The sequence below is a fragment of the Lycorma delicatula genome, chromosome 3, assembly GCF_047948215.1.
Source record: "Lycorma delicatula isolate Av1 chromosome 3, ASM4794821v1, whole genome shotgun sequence".
Taxonomy (NCBI): Eukaryota; Metazoa; Arthropoda; class Insecta; order Hemiptera; family Fulgoridae; genus Lycorma; species Lycorma delicatula.
This window is the reverse complement of record NC_134457.1, coordinates 48921529-48940886: the sequence shown is the minus strand read 5'-3', so window position 1 is coordinate 48940886 and position 19358 is coordinate 48921529. Positions and strand designations below refer to the sequence as shown.

Below are 19358 nucleotides of genomic sequence, written 5' to 3'. Positions count from 1 at the left end.
GCCCAATTGTCTGTGTAATAACCATGCAACTTTATGTAAAAGCATATTCATATGTAACACTAGGTTGCAATTGCACGTGGTGATCAAGAAAGTTTTTCCTATTCAACCATTTATTGCTTTATTCTGTATTAGTAATAATACATTAGGCTATCCATAATAAAAATCTTTGCTATATATTTTAGATTGTTGTATTTATTTTTACTATTATGACTTTTTGTTAAATATTTTCAGGATAATTTATTAAGTAATCATAAACAGGTTTGATTAATATGAAGCTAAAGTTGAAAAAATCTGATGCAAAATCAGGAAGAAGAGTAGCAATTAAAAAAAAGAAAAACATTAAAAAACAGTTACTAAAGAAAAAACCAATTAAACTGGATAATTTAAATATTAGTGAAGAAGAAAGAGTAGTAGAATCAGATGATGATGAAGACAATTTCTGTACAGGTGAGTAAATTTATAAAATATTGATTTAGAAAAGAAAATGAATCACACCTTGTATATGAAATCATGAATAATGGTAGTTATTTAAAATTTGAGTGAAAAATATTAGAAATTTGTGAAAAATCCCATTTCAAGTGTAAAATATTTTAAAAACAGTTGTACTTTATTGACTTGCTGCTAACATTAACAGGGTTGAACTCTGTTATATGCCCAGCAGATATTGTACTAGTCTGATACAAATATATCTCAGCTTTGTAAGTCTCCACTTGATAGCTTTAGTCATCTAGTGATGAATCATTGTTCGTAGTATGTCATTATCACGTTTTATTACTGTAATTCAGACTTAAGATAACATTTTAGTTAAGGTTCGGTTATTAATGATTCCATATACTGAACTTCACATGATTTCAACATAACCTAATCAAACATAACCTTTTATTTTTTTTCTGTTTAGGCTCTGGAACCACAGTAAGGTATTACTTAAGAGGATGAATAAGGATGATGAGTATGAATGTAACTGAGGTTTAGTCTTGTACAGTCTTAGGTTGACCATTGCTGAGGTGTGTGATTAATTGAAACCCAACCACCAAAGAACACCTGTATCCACAATCTAGAATTCAAATCCATATAAAAGTAACTGCCTTTACTAGGATTTGAATATTAGAACTCTTGACTTTGAAATCAGCTGATTACTGAAGACACGTTCACCACTAGGCCAACCCGGTGGGGTTAACTTGGTGGGTTAATCAAACATAACCTTAGGCTCATTAACCTCGGCTAATTAACCTTAAATATTAAATGCTGGGACACTAAGAAAAGTTTTAATTTTTTATACTTTATGTTAGGAAAATAAATATGCCTAGCAGACATTGCTCTACGGATGGCTTATAGAAAGTACTACTGCCATCTAGCAGTCCTGAGGAACTTATACTTAATCAACAAGTCTAAGACATAGTAGAATGTCAAGTAGAATCTTTTTGACCAAATCAAAACATTGTTCAAACAGTTTCTTGTTTGAACATACAAAAGATCCTGGTTTCTGCTGTCCACAATAAATAATCATGTTGTGTGTGTAAAGTGTGTGGAAGTCGCACAACGGCCTCAAAATCTAATTAGCATTTTGTCAATTGTAACAAATTCCCTTGGGTTATATGAAATTTGGCAGTTTGCTACAAAATTATCAAAAAACTCCCTAATTGGGGTTAGTTTGTTGGTGTTAGAACGTTGAACTCTAGTATTTATATCATTGAATCTGAGGCTTCTTAATAAAAATCATTAACGATTTTCATTGAAGTTTGCCTGGAGAATTGTTAGCCCAGTGCCGTTATCAGTAAAAAATTCTTACAAGTTAGTCAGATTGCCTCATTTTACAGCAAACAAAAACATTCCACCAAATGCAGCTAGTATTTCTGTTTTTGTAGTTTTTTGATAGTCTCTTTCGTGGCTATGTGGATGAGTTAATTTTTTCTTGTCATTAAAAGTATTTGTGTATTTTATATTATTATAGATCATATCTGTATTTACTGTTTGAAAAAACAATCCAGCTCTGTTTTACTTTGGTGAGAAGGTCCTTTAGATCCAGGAAAAAACCTTTACTATATTTTTTTTGATTTTGTTTGACTGTTGCAATAGGATCAGAGGCTCATAATGACTTCCGTCTTTACCTATGAAGAAGTAAAAGTCACAAGTTTCATTTAACATTTTCATTATCGTCAGTGTCCAAATCGACTTCAGAAATCACTATCGTGTTCATCTACTTTGATATTTTGCAGCTGAAAATCTAAATCTCTCTCATTGTCTATATCACATGGTTCATTTCTCATTTTCAAGGTCTTCCAGTTCAACAAAAACTTGAAGGATTTCATCTGGTGTGTAAAATTGTTCCCTAAAATACCAGAAAAAGCTGTTTTTCACATAAAATTTCTCTGGTTTTAATAGAATAAAAAGCAAATATGCTTATACAAATTTTAATAAGTATAACTATAAACACATTGTAAAAAAAAGAAAAAAAGTAGAAATATTTACTTGCATTTAAGTTTAACAAACAAACACACAGCAGAAGATGAGGAGCCACAATGGTCAGAGTGAACATTCATTTTATATCACAGTGGCTTGCGTAGGCAGCAGGACGGCCACCTGCAGACCCTTGGGAATTTACCTTTTTTTGCCACTCCCTCACATGGTCTGCATTATTATAGGACCTTGTCTTAATAGTTCATTTGAAAATACCTAAAGGCCCAACTGGCTTATTAAACTTCTTGCTAATAAAAAATAAATAAAAAAATATTAAAAAAGCAGCCAATCTGCCATCTGTGTAAGTGCTAAAGGTTAATGGGGAAAAATATATATTGTAATTGGGGAAATATTTGCAGTACAATAATTTAATAATATCTGTAGCAATTTATTCCATAAACTATTATGTTTTCTTCACTCACAAGGACATATATATTTAATATGATTTAAAAATCACAAAATTGATTTTAATTTCAAAATATAGCAGGGATATAAATTTTCAAATTTCTAACAGCAAATCTTAGTGTTGCCATTATCTTTTTCTTGAATGTGTGTACCTTCGTGATTTCCAAAATTAAGTTAGCCGTTAACAGATTTTATATTTTTAATTTCTATTGCAACATTTTGCAGATCATTTATTTTATAAAGGTGTTTGTAATTATCTTTGTAACATTTGTCATGACATTATTTCTTGTATTTACTCCTCTTCTATTCATCATCACCTTCTTCATATTCTTCATCTATTTCCTCTAATTGATTCTTTGATATTTAAAAAAAAACGTTGAATTCTTGTAGATTGAAATCAAGTAAAGTTTTTCATTTTGGAAATACCAGGTGACTTCATACTGACTGTTGATTTTTATAGATGACATGCTTAAGTTTAATGTGCAAGTTTAAAAATAAATAAATTTTTTATTCTATTCAATGCTTAGTAATATGTTATAAGGTCATGTCAGGAATGAGTAGAAATACTACTGCGTGGATAAAAAAAGAAACTGCCCAAACATTTGCTGGGTAGATAAAGGAAAATTTGGTAAAACTTTGATCATAGCAGCATTATAAAATAAAAAATATATGTGATTACAGCCAATATTAATTTTTTTAAATATTAACACAAGAAATAAAATTAAGGAAAGTACAAGAAGATACTAAATATAAAAAATAACTACAAAGTAAATCGCAATTCAGAAGCAATAATGAAAATTGTTTGCGCACATATTTACATACAAGTTGAATGGGGTGGAGAAAACTTAGCATCTTTCAATTTTTTTAATTAGTAATATTTAAAAATTCATCAACAGAGTAATATTGTTCCTGTAAAAGGAACAATAGAAAATAAAAAAAAGATTTATTTTAAAAAGGAATTATTTTGTATTTTAAATAAATTTGTGGGAAAATTTTTTTATTATAAAAAATGGTAACAGGAGTATAATAAGTCCCTTTTCATAGCTGAAATATTGTGTTACACAAAATGTTGTCCGATTTCATAGAGGTGGGTGTTATTATTTTTTAAATAATTGTTTTATCAATATTTGCATATTCATAAATGTAAATTCAAGGACAAGTTTAATGTTGTATGAAATCAATTTGATCTTACCAAGGAGTTTTGCTTTTTGGGCAACACAAGTTTTTTCATTATATTAATGGGAATTCTGTAAATTTTAGTTGTTTCGTCATTGTTTAAAATTAGGTGGTTACTCATTAAATGAATAATTTTTTTGATTTTTTAATATGAAATTTTCATGTTCTTTTAAATAATTATTTTCAGACATGTTATCTCGAGGAGGTTAATGATGGCTGGCTCAAGGTTTGATGTAAACCATTAATAAATTATAATCAAATGGTAAAATAGTAAGGGACTATCGATACTTCCCTGTGGAATTCTGCATTCTACATCTTGAAGTGCAGATTTTCATTTTACATATACATTTTTATCAAAAAGATGAAATTTCAATAACTTATTAAAAAGTTTCAGTTGAAAGCATCTCCTCTGATTCCATAGCCACTAAAGTTATTCCACAAAAAAAAAGTGAATTTACATTGAATGCTTGCTTAACTGAAATAAAAAAAAAATTGAAAATCAAATCCTTTGTTATTCATGCAGTTTAAAATATTTTCAAAAACTGGGAAATGGCTGTCGGTAGACAATTTTTCCTAAAGCTATGCTAAAAGTTTGTTAACATGTTTTTTTTTCAAGACATGTTTAAAAGTAATTTTTTTAAAATTATTTTTCAAATACTTTTGAAAATATGGACAATAAACTTTAATTTAATGAAAATGGCTTATCATTTTTTAAATAAGTTTCTTAAGGAGAGAAAGGACTAATTCCGGGTAATGAACATGCAGATTCAGCTGCTAGACATATGTATTCAGCCATCTTTCATTACTCATGTTACTACATCTGACTTTATTAATTGTGTAGAGCGCACTCTTCGAACAAAGTAGCAAGGTGACTGGACTGCTACAATAGTTAAAAGTTCAAACTGCTATAGTACAAACTTTGACATTTCAAAGATACTGTGTTGCCATCAAACTCCTCATGGAGAAAATTTGTCGAGAGAAATGGTCCTCTGCCAATTGTGGATAGAACATACCATAGCGCTTCTCGTGGGTACCTAATGTCAGCAGAAGACATACTATGTGTACATGCGCCTGCCACTTAACTGTGCATCACATTCTTGTAGATTGCATATGTTATTTGGTCTTACGTCGCAAATTTAAACTACTGAGTAACATTCATTCTATCCTAAACAATGAGAAGAAAGGTTTAGATAAGGTGGTGTTATTTCTACAGAGTATAAATATGTTTCATAAAATTTAATATTTATCACGTTCTTGTATTTGTGTTTTTTTTATTCATTACTAAAAGTTTTTTATTACTTTATTTTAGTCACTATGGTTTAAACCTTAGAACTTTAATTATTGTTTTCTGTGAAGGGGCCCTTTATACCCCTCTCGGACTTTGTTAAATTTTATTTATGTTCATTTAAATTTTATATATTTTTAATTTTTGTGTTTCTTTTTAAATAAATTTATCTTGTTAAGATTCCAACCATGATATTCATTGTAAGTTTTTAGTGATTTTTATTTGCATTTTTATTGTAAGTTTTTTTTTTAATATGTTTGTTCCGGGTGATGATTAATGTGATGTTTCAATTTGATGTCTGCAAATTTAAAAAAAATGTTCATAATTTTCTGATCCTATACAAACTGGCCATTGAAAAAACAAGAAACATCCTGGAAATAAAATCCCTGTTTTCAGTTCTTTAAATGTAGTATGACACTGTGATAAAAAATAAATAAATTCAATCAACAAAACAATTATGATGATTTGAAATGGACTGATCTTTTCCTGCTAAAATAAAGTAAAGATGTTAGGCAGACATATGGATATTAGGATATATTAAACCCATGTCTCTTGTTTTAAGCAGAATTTTATATTAATTCTCTTGTCTACAACTGTATTTTAAAGTGATATGCAAGACCTTAAGATGAAGGCTGCCTTTTTACCGCTCCTTGGCCAGAACGCTCCTTGGGCTAGAGAAGAGACTATGGACCATGTTAGACAAATCTATGCAAGTAGCTCCTACAAATTTATTATGTGAGCAAGTTTGCAACTTAGCGTCTCATAATCAATAGTTTGGTGAATCTTTAAGAGCTAAGGTTAAACCCTACATCTGCATCTGGTACAGACTTATTGTTAATGATAAAGAAAAATTGTATCATCATTTCTGTATAAAAATTCTGGTGAAGTTTAAGGGTTTTGATCACTTGTTTTGTGCTAGAACAGCTTTCATGACTATGGAACTTCGAATCACCAAGATGTAAGCATGAGGGATATTCCTTTACCTTTTTTGTGCTGCTTCAAAGGTCAAGGTATATGAGTTATTTTTCTTCATAGAATTTACCATTACAGAGAAGATTATGTTTTCAAAATAGCGACTGGAATGGAGTTTACTGAAAACATATAGAGTTTAATGAAAACTTGGTTTCGCATGGTTTTATAGTTGAATTAATTTTCAGAGAACTCACAAACTGATGATTATTGTTGTGTTCAAGTCAAGACTAAGTATTTTTTCTAGTACATATTTTTAAAAATGATCAGTTAATACTAAACAACAATAAGCATTGTGAGAATGAAAAATCAAAAATATAACTACAGCTATTTGGATTTTGGTTTTAATTGACAGAAATCAATGGCAAAGAGAGGCCATAATGTGTTAATGTGTTTTGTGTATGAAGATTTTGATACCAGAGTGCATGCTATTGAGTGATGAAGTTTTTCCTAACCTCCAGGATTGCCATTAGGTTTTGCTTCAGAGGATGAAATGAAATGAAAATTTGTAGCATTTGAAAATTTCATGCCCGGCCAGGATTTTAAACCAGGACTGCTGGATGAAAGGCATTGATGCTACCATTTACGCCATGGAGGCTGGCAAGCTATGCGAATTAAATCAACAAAAGAGTAGGTTTTATAAGTAGTCATCAATACCATCAAAGTAAGATACAATATCTTATTTTGTAAGATCTTTTGCTAGTATCTTACAAAGTAGCACATATAATCGTAAAATGTAAGAAACACTATGCAGTAGCAGAACTCATTCTATTGGCTACTGTAGATATGGTGAACATTACTTTTAAAATTGCCTTTGTACATTAAGACCATCAGCAGTAGAATACAGCTCAGTGGTGGACCTCAGTGAACTAAAAGGGAACTCAGTGAATTAAAGGGGAAGGAGTTTGGTTTGCAGCTGGATGAGACCACAGATAATAATAATAATGATGCTAACTTGATTTGCTATTTATGGTTTATAGATAGCGATAAAATTTTAGAAGACCTCTTCTATAAAAGTATTAAGACTTGAGATTTGTTTGAGATTCTTGATAATTTTATATCCAACAGAGGATTGGAGTGGACTTAATGCATTGGTGTTTGTACTGATTGTATTCGTTCTATGACTGGCTGTTATGAGGAGTGCAGGTCTTTATTCAAACTAAAACTGACGAATTGTGGACCCACTGTGTTATCCACAGGAAAACCGGTCATGTCAAAATATCAGAGTCCTACATCGAACCATGTTCTAGAATATGTAGTGAATGAATCTTTATAAAAACTCAGCCGTCAAAGGCAAGATTTTTCAAAAAGCTACATTAGGATATGGCATCTCTGTTGTACTATAGCATTTCATGATAATTTACTGTCTTGTATGTTTGTACTGCTACAAGAATTTACATTTTTCTTAAAAAGGAAAACACAAATACACTGAACATTTTATGAAGGAGGATTTATCTAATAAAAGTAGCATATTTATGTGACATTTTTGAAAAAATGAATGCTCTGATTCTCTCCCTGGAGGGAAGCAACATACACAGTTTTTCCTCCAATGGAGTTCATTTCTTTTGAGGTAAAAAATCTTTTTTTGAAGAACACTTATGTTTGCTGTGAGAAATATTTTCAAAATGATAAGATCAATAAATTTGCGAGACTTTGGAGTTGACTAAGGTGCCCTTAGTCAATTCCAAAGTCAGAATGTCTGTATTGATGGTATTCGTTCTACATCTGGCTGTAATGGAGGAATGCAGACTTTTATTCAAAGCAAAGTTCACTGCTAAATCTGAATTTACTGCTCCAAAAGAAATCTGATTGAATTGTCTTGTAATAATACATTGAAAACAAAGTTTAGCAGTGTGGAATTAACTGAATTTTGGGTGTCGGTAAAAGATGAATTACCACTTGTAATTGTTAAAACAAGTGGAATTTTAATTCCTCTGAGAATTTTAATTCCATTTGCCACTTCTTATTTGTGGGAAGCAGAGTTTTTGCTCTGACATCTAATTATTGTTTGAAAATCAATATGGAGAAGGAAATGAAGATGGCTGTGTCCAATTTAATCCCACAATTTGTGAAAATGTGCATTGATAAACATAATCTTCCATCCCACTAATTATTATAATTAGTTGAATTTGTTTAATATAATTTTTTGTGATCAAAAATATGTTTTATTTTTTTTTTTATCTAACCCTTACAAAGAATTATTGGCTATTTCGCAAAGTGTATTTGTTAGAATTTGACATTGGACTCCTTGGGAAAATCTGGATTCAGCTAGGGTGCCAAGAAACAAATATTGTTAACCACTGGTATACAAACATTTATCTATATACAAACATAAAGTAGCAGAAAATTTGAACTACTAAAACAATTGAGAGACTAGTGTCATGTCAACTAGTAACCATTTACAGAGCTTCTGCTAACAGTAATTCACTTGGTAACAGTAATTCACTGGTTTGCACCAGCTTGGCTAGATATCGTATTTTATGATATTGAAATGAAAATATAAATAAAATTATGAAAATTGTGTAATATTTTGTGACATCCCTATGAAGAAGTTGCAGCTCCTCAGGGTGCTGATGGGAACCACTGATGTATAGCAGCAAGACAGTTGTCCACATATTACTGTAACAATAGGTGACAGAACTTCTATGATAACTTAGTGCAACATGCAGGTCATAGTATTGAAGTGTTAACGTAGGGCTGTCTTCATCGCTCCTGATCACTGGATCTAACACATGATTTTTTTTTGGTGTTTAGTGAAGGGTACTCTTTGTCTCCTTGCTCTTTGCTGATCTCACAGAAAATGTAAACATTATTTGCTGCTGTAACATTAATTAACCATGACATTCTTACTTGTATGGGCCAAAGTAAAGTATCATTTGACATCTGCCACATTTACTAAGATGAACACATTGAATATTTATGAAGTATGTAAAAAAAATCTTTTCCTTTAATATTATTTCATTAAATAATGCATTTTCATTAAATAATTTTTAAAATAAATCTTACATCTTTTATTTAGATTTAACTTTGCAGTATATTTTTGTGCTATCTAATTTTAATTTTTTTTTTTTAGATGACTGTTTAACTGATGAGAATAATAGTGAAGATGGAGGCTGTGATGATTTAAATCATAAAAAAGCATTAGACAAATTAAAGGATACAGATCCAGAATTTTATAAATACTTAGAGGAAAATGACAAATCTTTATTAGAATTTAATGATAATATCAGTGACTTAGATGATAGTGATGAAGATGATGGTGATGAAAAAATACATAAGCCACCAAATCCAGATGAACTTGAGGTACACGTGTATTTTGTTACTTATTTCAAATGTGAATTGTTGGGTGTCTATTATTGTTATTAACAGTTTAAAGCTGTTACATGGGGAAAGCATTTATGAATCCGTGATTGTAGAGAGTTATTCAGTAGTTGTTAAAGATTGATAAATATTGTATCAAGAAGACAAATGTTTCATAACTATCAAAGCACATGTTCTAGCAGAAGTATAAATTAATAAATGTTTTGAATAAAAAATACTTTTTTGTCTTAACTACAGTAATATAAAAGTAGTGGTTAAAATTAAAAAATTAAAATTTATTCAGAGAAATCATACAGTTCATCTAATTATTTATTTAGTTTAACATTTCAAAGATTTTAAATATAAATAATAAATAAAATAATAAGTTACTCAAGTCACAGATAATCAGACAATCAAGTAATTAATTATTAATGTTTTGGTAGTGGGATTAAATGACTTAAATATTACCTACGCAATTGAATGTTAATGGTAGATATGAATTGTTAATTCCTTTATATCTCCTCTATTTTCATTCTTTAATTACAAAAAAACAACATATTTTAACATCTATATGGAACAAACTTTTAATTTTGTCTTCACCATCATGTGCAGTTTCCATCTACTGCATACATCTACTTGAAATTTAATCATCTCTCTCTCTCCCTCGCCCCTCTTTCTCATGCTGCCACCTCTGTGAAAGCACAAGAGTCTGTTAAACAACTTTTTTTAAATGTTTTTCTCTTTTCTGTATGTGCTCTTCCATGTCTTTGAACAACCCATCCCTCAGCATTTCTTTCAAAACTTCTATTTCATATGTCCTAGGTCCATCCCACTTCTTTCTATTATCTCCACATGTTCATATTATTTCATCCTTGAACTTTTAAGGGGAGTTTAACTTTATCCTTGAAAGGGTTCTTCCTTCGCCGTATTTCTGAACCTTTCATTCCTTATCCTGTCCAACCTTGTAATTTCCATACTGCTCCTTAGAAACTTCACTTCACAAGCATGTTTTTTTGCTTATGTGCTTTCTGTATATAACTTAGGCCTGTGTATACGTAGGTATGGCAGCATAATATAACAACTTTTTACTTTTCTTGGATATATTCTGGTTCCAGATTAGACTCCCTTATCTATACCTTTCAAATTAAATGTGCTCATGTAACCCCCTCCAGCTAATATCTTTACTCTTTCTTTCTCCTCCTTGATTTTACTTCCAAGCTGTTCTCCAACTCTTGTTCCACTTGGGATCTATCTTTCTTCCTGTTGATAAACATAATCTCACACTTCTGTACATTAAATTATATCCCATTCTGTTTTATAATTATTCCTACACAGTAATTTAATATATTGTTCATTTATGTTTTGAAAAAGTTGCCTTCCACTACAAAATTATGTGGTAGATATATGTAAAAAAGGCACCACAGAAACTTAGTATTTTTTAAAATGCTTATTAATAGTGTTGCATATTATTATTATAAAAAATAAATAAACATTTTGAGGAATGGTCTATGAAAAGATGCTTAAATATTTAAAACAATATTGGCTTATTTTGTAATGTAAATCCCTGTGTGTTAGGAGTCCAAATGTTTGTGAATTTCAAAAATCAATCAATTTACTGTACCATTATTTTATTATAATGTGGTAATTGATTAATGTGCTTGTTTTAGGTTAACAGTGATGAAGATGATTTTGAAAATGAGAAAATTATCCGTTCTGATAAACATGTAACATTACAGATGATCAGGATGTGGGAAGATCAACTAACAACAAACAGGTAGGGTTTTCATATTTTTAGTTATTAATTATTGTCATTTTAAAAGGAATGTATATTTAAGTCCTGATATCATTCTACTGTTCATCAAATACTATTTGAAAATAATTTTTTGTTTAAATTAGGAATAACTTTTTTTTATAGTATACGATTTAAATTACAATTTATTTCTTACTTTGATTAAGCTAAACATTGATTTAGCTACTGTAATTAAGAAAAGTTTTAGTGCTTGTGGTTTAGTATGTTGTGCAATTAATTGCAAGGTAGTAATTAAGTTGCAGGGTTAAAGCCCTGCAATCTTAAGGTGTAGGAGGTGACAAATTCAATTCTTCTAAATATAATAATGATGAAAATTAAATTTCACTGAAAAACCCTTGTTACTATCTGCATTAAGATTCTTGAATCTTGATGTGGATATTTAACATTAATGTGAAGGCATTTGTTGTACTAGTGACAGTGGAATATGCATGAAAACATTTATACTATAAAACTTCCCAATATTGGACACGGCTTAGGAACAATAAACAATCTGCCCATTATATAGAGGCATCTGCTATTCAGAAAAATTGTAATATAATATTATGTTCAGTTATTTTACAGAAGAAAAACTCTGAATAGAACAACAGTATTGTGTAGAGAGATAAATGAAAGTATTATCGTTAAATGTGGGTGATTTGAATTAAACACTTCATTTTCATTCAACGAGTTGCCACACACTTAAAAACTCATGTGACACCTTCTCTGGATCTGACAACATATGTCTCAGTATGCTCTCACACCTTCCTAATTCGGCACTACAACACCTATTGTGTATTTATAATGGTTTGTTCTCCTCACAAGTTTTTCCTTCAGTCTGGTCAGAAGCCACTGTCATATCAATACTTAAACCTGGTAAAGACAAAGCAAGCCCCTCAAGCTACTGCCTAGAATACTAACCATATCTCAAGTTGTAAGGTCAAAATTTATGTACAGCTGGGTAGATTTACGAGCTACTTGCTTTTCTCATGGGAAATTTTATGTTCTCGAGTAAGCAAGAGCAGCTAGCCCTTTATTTACTGTGATAACGAAGAATAAAAAAAATGTAATTTATAACAAGGTGTTTGTGTAAAAAAATATATAAAAACATATTTGAATTATTCTACAGAAATAAAGATTTTATCTATCTCTTTTTATATGAATTGTGTTACTCCTGCATATTTATAAATATCTGAAAATTATCAATATTAATTTTATGTATCAAGGATACATGAATGAACGTTATATTTTGGATATTCATAAATCACAGTAAGAAATATTTTACATAAACTATTAGTGATTTATAAACAAAGACAGTCGCTACAACAATCATAGTTTGCATACGAAGCCTATGGATACATGCTAATAGAGCTTAAAATTAAATGAAAGTTATCCAATGAATTGCATAACTTATTCATCTACTATGGTCAGGTTATGCACTTCATTGTTGGCTTTTTTCATTACTTGCTGACTGTTAAAAGTAGGATTAAATCTAGTTAAAATTATTATTTAATTTGTTTTTTGTTTTGATGCTGTCAATGTTTGGATGGAGAAGAGGAGAAAAATTGTACATAACTACTGTATTTTCTCCTTACTGAACTTTTTTGATTTTAATGAATGATGTATGTTATTAATCTTGATAATGTTTAATAATAAAGTATATAAAAGGAATCCAACAATGACCAAAAGTTTTATATAGTGTGTAAACTATATATTGTTATCTGGTATACTATTGAACTAGATGTTGGGATTTTTTCCACGACTGCAAGAAAGTAGGTTAATTTTTATAATGGCTGATGATAAAAAATAAGAGTGTTTGAGCAGATTTGTTTTTTTTTTTTGTAACTGCAGAAATTGTCTTGCTTTAAGAAGCTTTAATTAAGATACAAATTTATGAAGTTTTGAAAAGATAATACAGTAGTGTTCAAATAAAAGACCAAAATATGGAGGAATATCATTGATTCTACCCTTGTCGTAGTTGTTCTTTCATTCTTCTGATTTGTGTGACTTGGAATATATAACATTTTTCTGTTACTTTCTATGAAGGGGAAATGATATACTAATTTTATTGAAATGGAAAAGAGGTTGCTTGCTGGAGGCTTTGAAATAAATCAGTGCTAAAGAGTTCCAGTAAGTAGCACTAGGAAAAATGTTGGGATGAGTATATCAAAAGGAAAGAGTACTTGAGTACTCTCAAGGAGGTTTTTAAGGAATTAGTAAAGAACTTTAAAGGAAACTAGTGAGTTACATAAAATCTAATAGAAAAAAACTCTTATACATTCAGCTACTCATTTGATATTCGACCTTCATTCAATATTCTTTTAAATGAAAGATTTATACTTAATGTTTAAGATAACATACTGAAAAAATATTTTTATATTTGTCACCAAATTAATTAATTCTCAAAAGAAAATGAATAAAATTTTCATGTATCTTGTGCTATATATTACAGTTCAGTTGGTACAGTTACTACTGTTGTGAAAGCATTCCATGCTGCTTTAGTAAGCATTACAGGACTGGATGATGATGATGATACCCCTGAAGTATATAAAGTAGATGGAAGTTCTGGTAAGTATATATTTGTACCGACTTTTAATTTTTTGTTAGTTCTTAAATGATGATGAACATTGTTAGAGACCAGGAGGAACAACAGAAACAATTTTGAACATAAATTCTAGAGGTAGACATTAACCCTGCCTAAGCTAAGTCTGTGCATAGGCATGAGTTTTTAGTGTAGAGATCTTTTCAAAAAAGAAAAAACATATTCTTTAAGATAATTCTTCATAAATAAATAAAACAAAACTAAATAAAATGATTAAACTACTTCAGAGGAGCAGTTCAATACATAAATAAAGTAAATAATTTTCACTTAACAACCAGAATTTTTCAATTTAAAAATGATGAAAAAAAGGTGTACAAAAAAACTTAATACCCTGACCCTTCCTTGCTCAATTGAAGCAGCTAATTCAATACCTTTCTCTTAAATAAACAGGAACTTATTTCCATTACATCTGTAAAGATTATTTGGAAGATTTTGATACAAATATAGTAAGGTAATTGTTTTGAAAGCTCATCTATAGCTCTTTATCAGTATTGAAAAATAAAAAAAATTTTTTTAATAAAGAATTCAAAATATTTGATGATCAGCTCAGATGATACTAGCTCAGTGTACCTCATTCTTACATGAACTGCTTGAGAAACAAACAGCCACGTGTAACAAAAATCTTACTATTAAATACATTAATGGAATATCTCAAATAATTTAAATGGAAAACAAAAAAAAACTAATTATGAATTAGAACATATTTCAATTCTAATATTTGTTCTTTAAACATAAAATATGATGAATTATGTTATATAATTAGTGCTAATAAATTTACATTTGTTTTGTTATGTTAAACTTTGTTAGATATATTGGACTCAAACCCCCACTGGGTTGGTCTAGTGGTGAACACCTCTTCCCAAATCAGCTGATTTGGAAGTCGAGAGTTCCAGCGTTCAAGTTCTAGTAAGGTCAGTTATTTTTACACGGATTTGAATACTAGATCGTGGATACCGGTGTTCTTTGGTGGTTAGGTTTCAATTAATCACACATCTCAGGAATGGTTGAACTGAGGCTGTACAAGACTACACTTTATTTACACTCATACATATCATCCTCATTCATCCACTGAAGTAATACCTGAATGGTAATTACCGGAGGCTAAACAGGAAAAAGAAAGAAAAAGATATATTGCACTCAGTTGTTGCACTATTTTATTTATGGAAATAAAATTGATAAGAATGGTGGTGGTGTTTTTATTTATTACACAACTCATTTTCTCAGATAGGGTAGAATTCATATTAGTCCTAATTTGTTAAGAATCAATCATTACCTGAAATAATTTGGTTGGTATGTAGTTTACGTATCTCAGTCTCTATTATAATAACATTCTTAATAGGTTTAGTAATTTAATATTATACTGTGTTTTGTAAGCGATATGAAATTATTTGCTATGGTTATTCAAATAATTTGATACAATAATAATCTCTTAATATTTGGTAACTTTCCCTAACATTGATTGGGTTTCTCTTGTCATGTAATGAGGAATCAGCAGCATGTTTTTACTTCCTTGTACGAAGTAAAGCAAGTATTGTGATTGCAAAAAATTTCGGTTTTCAGATTTAATGGAAATATCCATTTTGAGCATCCCTGAATCCATTTTGACTAGTTTCGGCATGATGTCTGTATGTATGTATCTTGCATAACTCAAAAATGATTAATCATAGGATGATGAAATTTCAGATTTAGGACTGCTGTAACATCTAGTTGTTTACCTCTCCTTTTGATTGCAATCGACTGAACCAAAAGTGTTCAAAAAAGCCCAATATCCAAATATTTTTGGATTTTGGGACTTTTTCTTAACTGCAGTAATAAGCCCTCATTGAGAGATTTTCAATGATGTATCATAAGTAGTACTTAATTTCATTGGTTCCAGAGTTATAGCCGAATGAAATTTTAATTAATAAAATATTTGGATCTTATAAGGGAAGGCACAACGGTTAGAATCAAACTTTTTTTTAACTTTTTTTAATTTAAATATATTGATTTATTAATAATTTTATTAACCTGCGATTGTAAAAAAAGCTTTATGATAAATAATAATTCAATAACAAAAAAAAAAGAAACATATCAGAAGTTTACAAAATAATATTTTATGTAGTTTTCATTTAAAAAAAAAGTGTATATATATATATATATATATATATAATTGCGTGAAGCAGTCCGAGGAAAACGGCTGGATTTTTGGCAAAACAATTCATGATAATTGCACCACGATAATGCACCTGCTCACACTTCACTGCTGGTTCTCAAATTTTTCACCAAAAACAACGCTGTTATGCCTCTGTATTCAGCAGATATGGCCCCCTGTGACTTCATCCCCAAGCTGAAAAGAATCATGACAGACATTTTGTCAACATTGAAGAGATAAAGACAGAATTGTTGAATGAGCTAAAAGCCTTACTAAAAATGTATTCCAGAGGTGCTTTGAAGATTGGGAAAAACATTGGCACAAATTATAATATAAGTGAAGGGGAGTACTTTGAAGGTAAAAAAAATCAATATTGATGAATAAAATACAGATTTTTTGAGAAAAACTTAAAATTCAGCATATTTTTTGATCAAACCTCATACAACAAATTATTACTGTTTTGTGTTTGAGCTGTTGGATGCAAAATTTCAGTTAGAGGGGTAGGGAAATATCCTCTTTCTTTCTTTTACCTGTTTAGCCTCCGGTAGCTACCGTTTAGATAATTCTTCAGAGGATGAATGAGGATGATATGTATGAGTGTAAATGAAGTGTAGTCTTGTACATTCTCAGTTCGACCATTCCTGAGATATGTGGTTAATTGAAACCCAACCACCAAAGAACACCGGTATCCACAATCTAGTATTCATATCCGTGTAAAAATAACTGGCTTTACTAGGATTTGAACGCTATAACTCTCGACTTCCAAATCAGCTGATTTGGGAAGACGCGTTAACCACTAGACCAACCCGGTGAGCTAGGGAAATATCCTAAAATTTTTAATACTGATAATAGGCTAATTCCTGCACCTTAACATAGCTTTGTATCTGGTAGATTATCAACTTCAAGTTTATTAAAAGTTCTTTTAGATGATGTTGTGGCTTTATTTACCTTGTTTTTGAACAAGCTTTTGGTATAGTATCTCATAAATGATTGTACTTGAAAATTGTGGAATCCAAGGACCAGTTTTAAATTTGATTAAGGCCTTTCTATCAAACAGGGAATTTTTTGTGAAATGTAAAGCACCTGTTTTTAATTTATTGAAATCTATTGCTTAAGGTACTTGTATCCAGCCTATATCGTATTTCTCTGCAGGGTGAGTGGTAAGTCCCTTTGTGCTAATTTTGAAATTATTAGGATAGGTGCAGCTTAACTTGCATGGATGTAAAACATCTGTGTGGGTTCCACCATGTTCAAAGCACAGCTGTATGCTACCTTCATGTTTGGTTATTCATCCACAACAGCATAGCAGGGGTGATCATTTGAAATGCTGATTAAACAGTGTCTTGGCTCGTTGTTGACATATCTGCGTTTTTGGATATCATCTTTTACAAAACTCCAAATTGCGTTGTCAGATGTGGTAAGGTCAGGGCTTTTGCTGGCCAAGGCAATGGAGATTGTAACTCTTCTGACCCACATCCAATACAGGGATTTGGAAAAATTTCATTGAAGTATCTGCAGACATTCAAAGCAAAATGAGCTAGGGTGCCATCTTACTGAAACATAATAATGTCAGTGATCCCTTTTGCTGTTAATTCTGGAAGCAACCACTTGTTGATCATTCTCAAATAAATTTTTGATTCATTCTCAGATAATTTTTTTTGTGTGTATTAACTGTGTCATTGAAAAATTAATGACTAAGATGTTCAGCTGTTATCAAAGCCCAAATCATAACATGAGGCGAATGGTGTTCAATTTTCTCAAAAAATTACCAGAAAAAACATTATTTTGGTTACAAGAATTTTGATATATCACACACTTATCTGAAAACATTCAAGCAAAACTGATATGCATAAACACATTGATCGAGGTCATTGACATTTGCTTCATTAACTATGGCTGAATGAAAACATTTACTTTTAAGTCCTTCAGCATTTGGTCTTGCATTGGATTCTGCAATAAAATATATAGGTTCCTATTTAAAAAAAATTAAGTTGAACTTGAAATGACCTTTATTTGACCTAATCAAGTACAACAAAGGTAGTGAACATATTTCCCTTTGAAATGGAAAAACCTTAATAGGAAACATTTTTTCTAAAATGTGTAGTTTTGAGATATAGATGTTTTCAATTTAAATGGACCACCCGGTATAGAAATAGAAACGAAAACTTACTGAAATACTTTAGAACAGTTGGTTTAATTGTTCCTCCCATGATGTTAGGGGGGCTAATGTCTGAACTGGACATTGAATATGTTATTCAAGATTGGTATTTATTTATAGACTCATCAAAAAGAAGTTTAAAGGGAGTGTTGTTGCATAACTCGAATAAGTTTTCTTCTATATCAGTAGCACATGCTGTAGGAATGAATGAAACATATGAAAGTATGTCAAAAATTTTAAAAGCTGTTAAGTATGATGAACACTCATGGCAAATCATTACTGACCTGAAAGTGATAGGGTTTCTTCTTGTTGGTCTCCAGAGTGGCTTTACAAAATATATGTGTTTCTTGTGTTTGTGGGATAGTCGAGCTATAGATAAACACTATGCAGTTAAAGACTGGCCAAAAAGAAATCAGTTTACTCCAGGAAAGGAAAATGTTGTAAATATTCCCCATGTTAAAGCAGATCGTATCATTTTACCACCTGTACACATAAAACAAGGCCTGATAATTGTTGTAAAAGTATTAGATAAAGATGGAGACAGCTTTAAATATTTAGCTGAGGTTTCTCACAATTAAGTGAAGCCAGATTAAAAGAAGGGATGTTCATTGAGCCACAAATAAGAAATTAATTTGTGAAAATATATTTGACAGCATACTTTTAGCATGTAAGTTATTCAAAGATGTCAGTAGTAGTTTTATTGGAAACAAAAAATCTGAAAACCATGATCAGCTTGTAAATGAACTATTAGTGAACTACAAAAATTTAGGCTGCAGAATTTCATTGAAACTTCATTTTTTACATTCTCATTTGGAATTTTTTTCTTTGAATGTGGATGACATCAGCGACAAGGAGAAAGGTTCCACCAAGATATATTGCAGATGGAACAACGTTATCAAGATCACGTTATCAGATGGGATGAATCTATGATAAGTGACTACTGCTGGGTGATAAAAAGAGAAGACTTTACTACAATAAGGAAAATACAATAGGAAAATAAGAAAAATGAAATTAAGATAAACTTAAATGTCTGCAAAATAAAGTAGGAATTTTAGTTGTAATTATTATTATTTTTTTGTATTCTATTTA

At 30.3% G+C, this 19358-nt stretch overlaps 1 protein-coding gene across 1 annotated transcript in view; it reads left to right on the top strand.

Annotated features, from left to right (window-relative positions):
* Positions 1–19358, top strand: part of Noc2 (Nucleolar complex protein 2) — a 79311-nt gene that overhangs the window by 949 nt on the left and 59004 nt on the right. The window contains exons 2-5 of the mRNA XM_075359772.1: positions 232–447; positions 9366–9595; positions 11260–11366; positions 13831–13946. Of these exons, the coding sequence (XP_075215887.1) occupies positions 270–447; positions 9366–9595; positions 11260–11366; positions 13831–13946 (631 nt within the window). The 5' untranslated portion in view covers positions 232–269. The remainder of the gene's footprint in view (positions 1–231; positions 448–9365; positions 9596–11259; positions 11367–13830; positions 13947–19358) is intronic.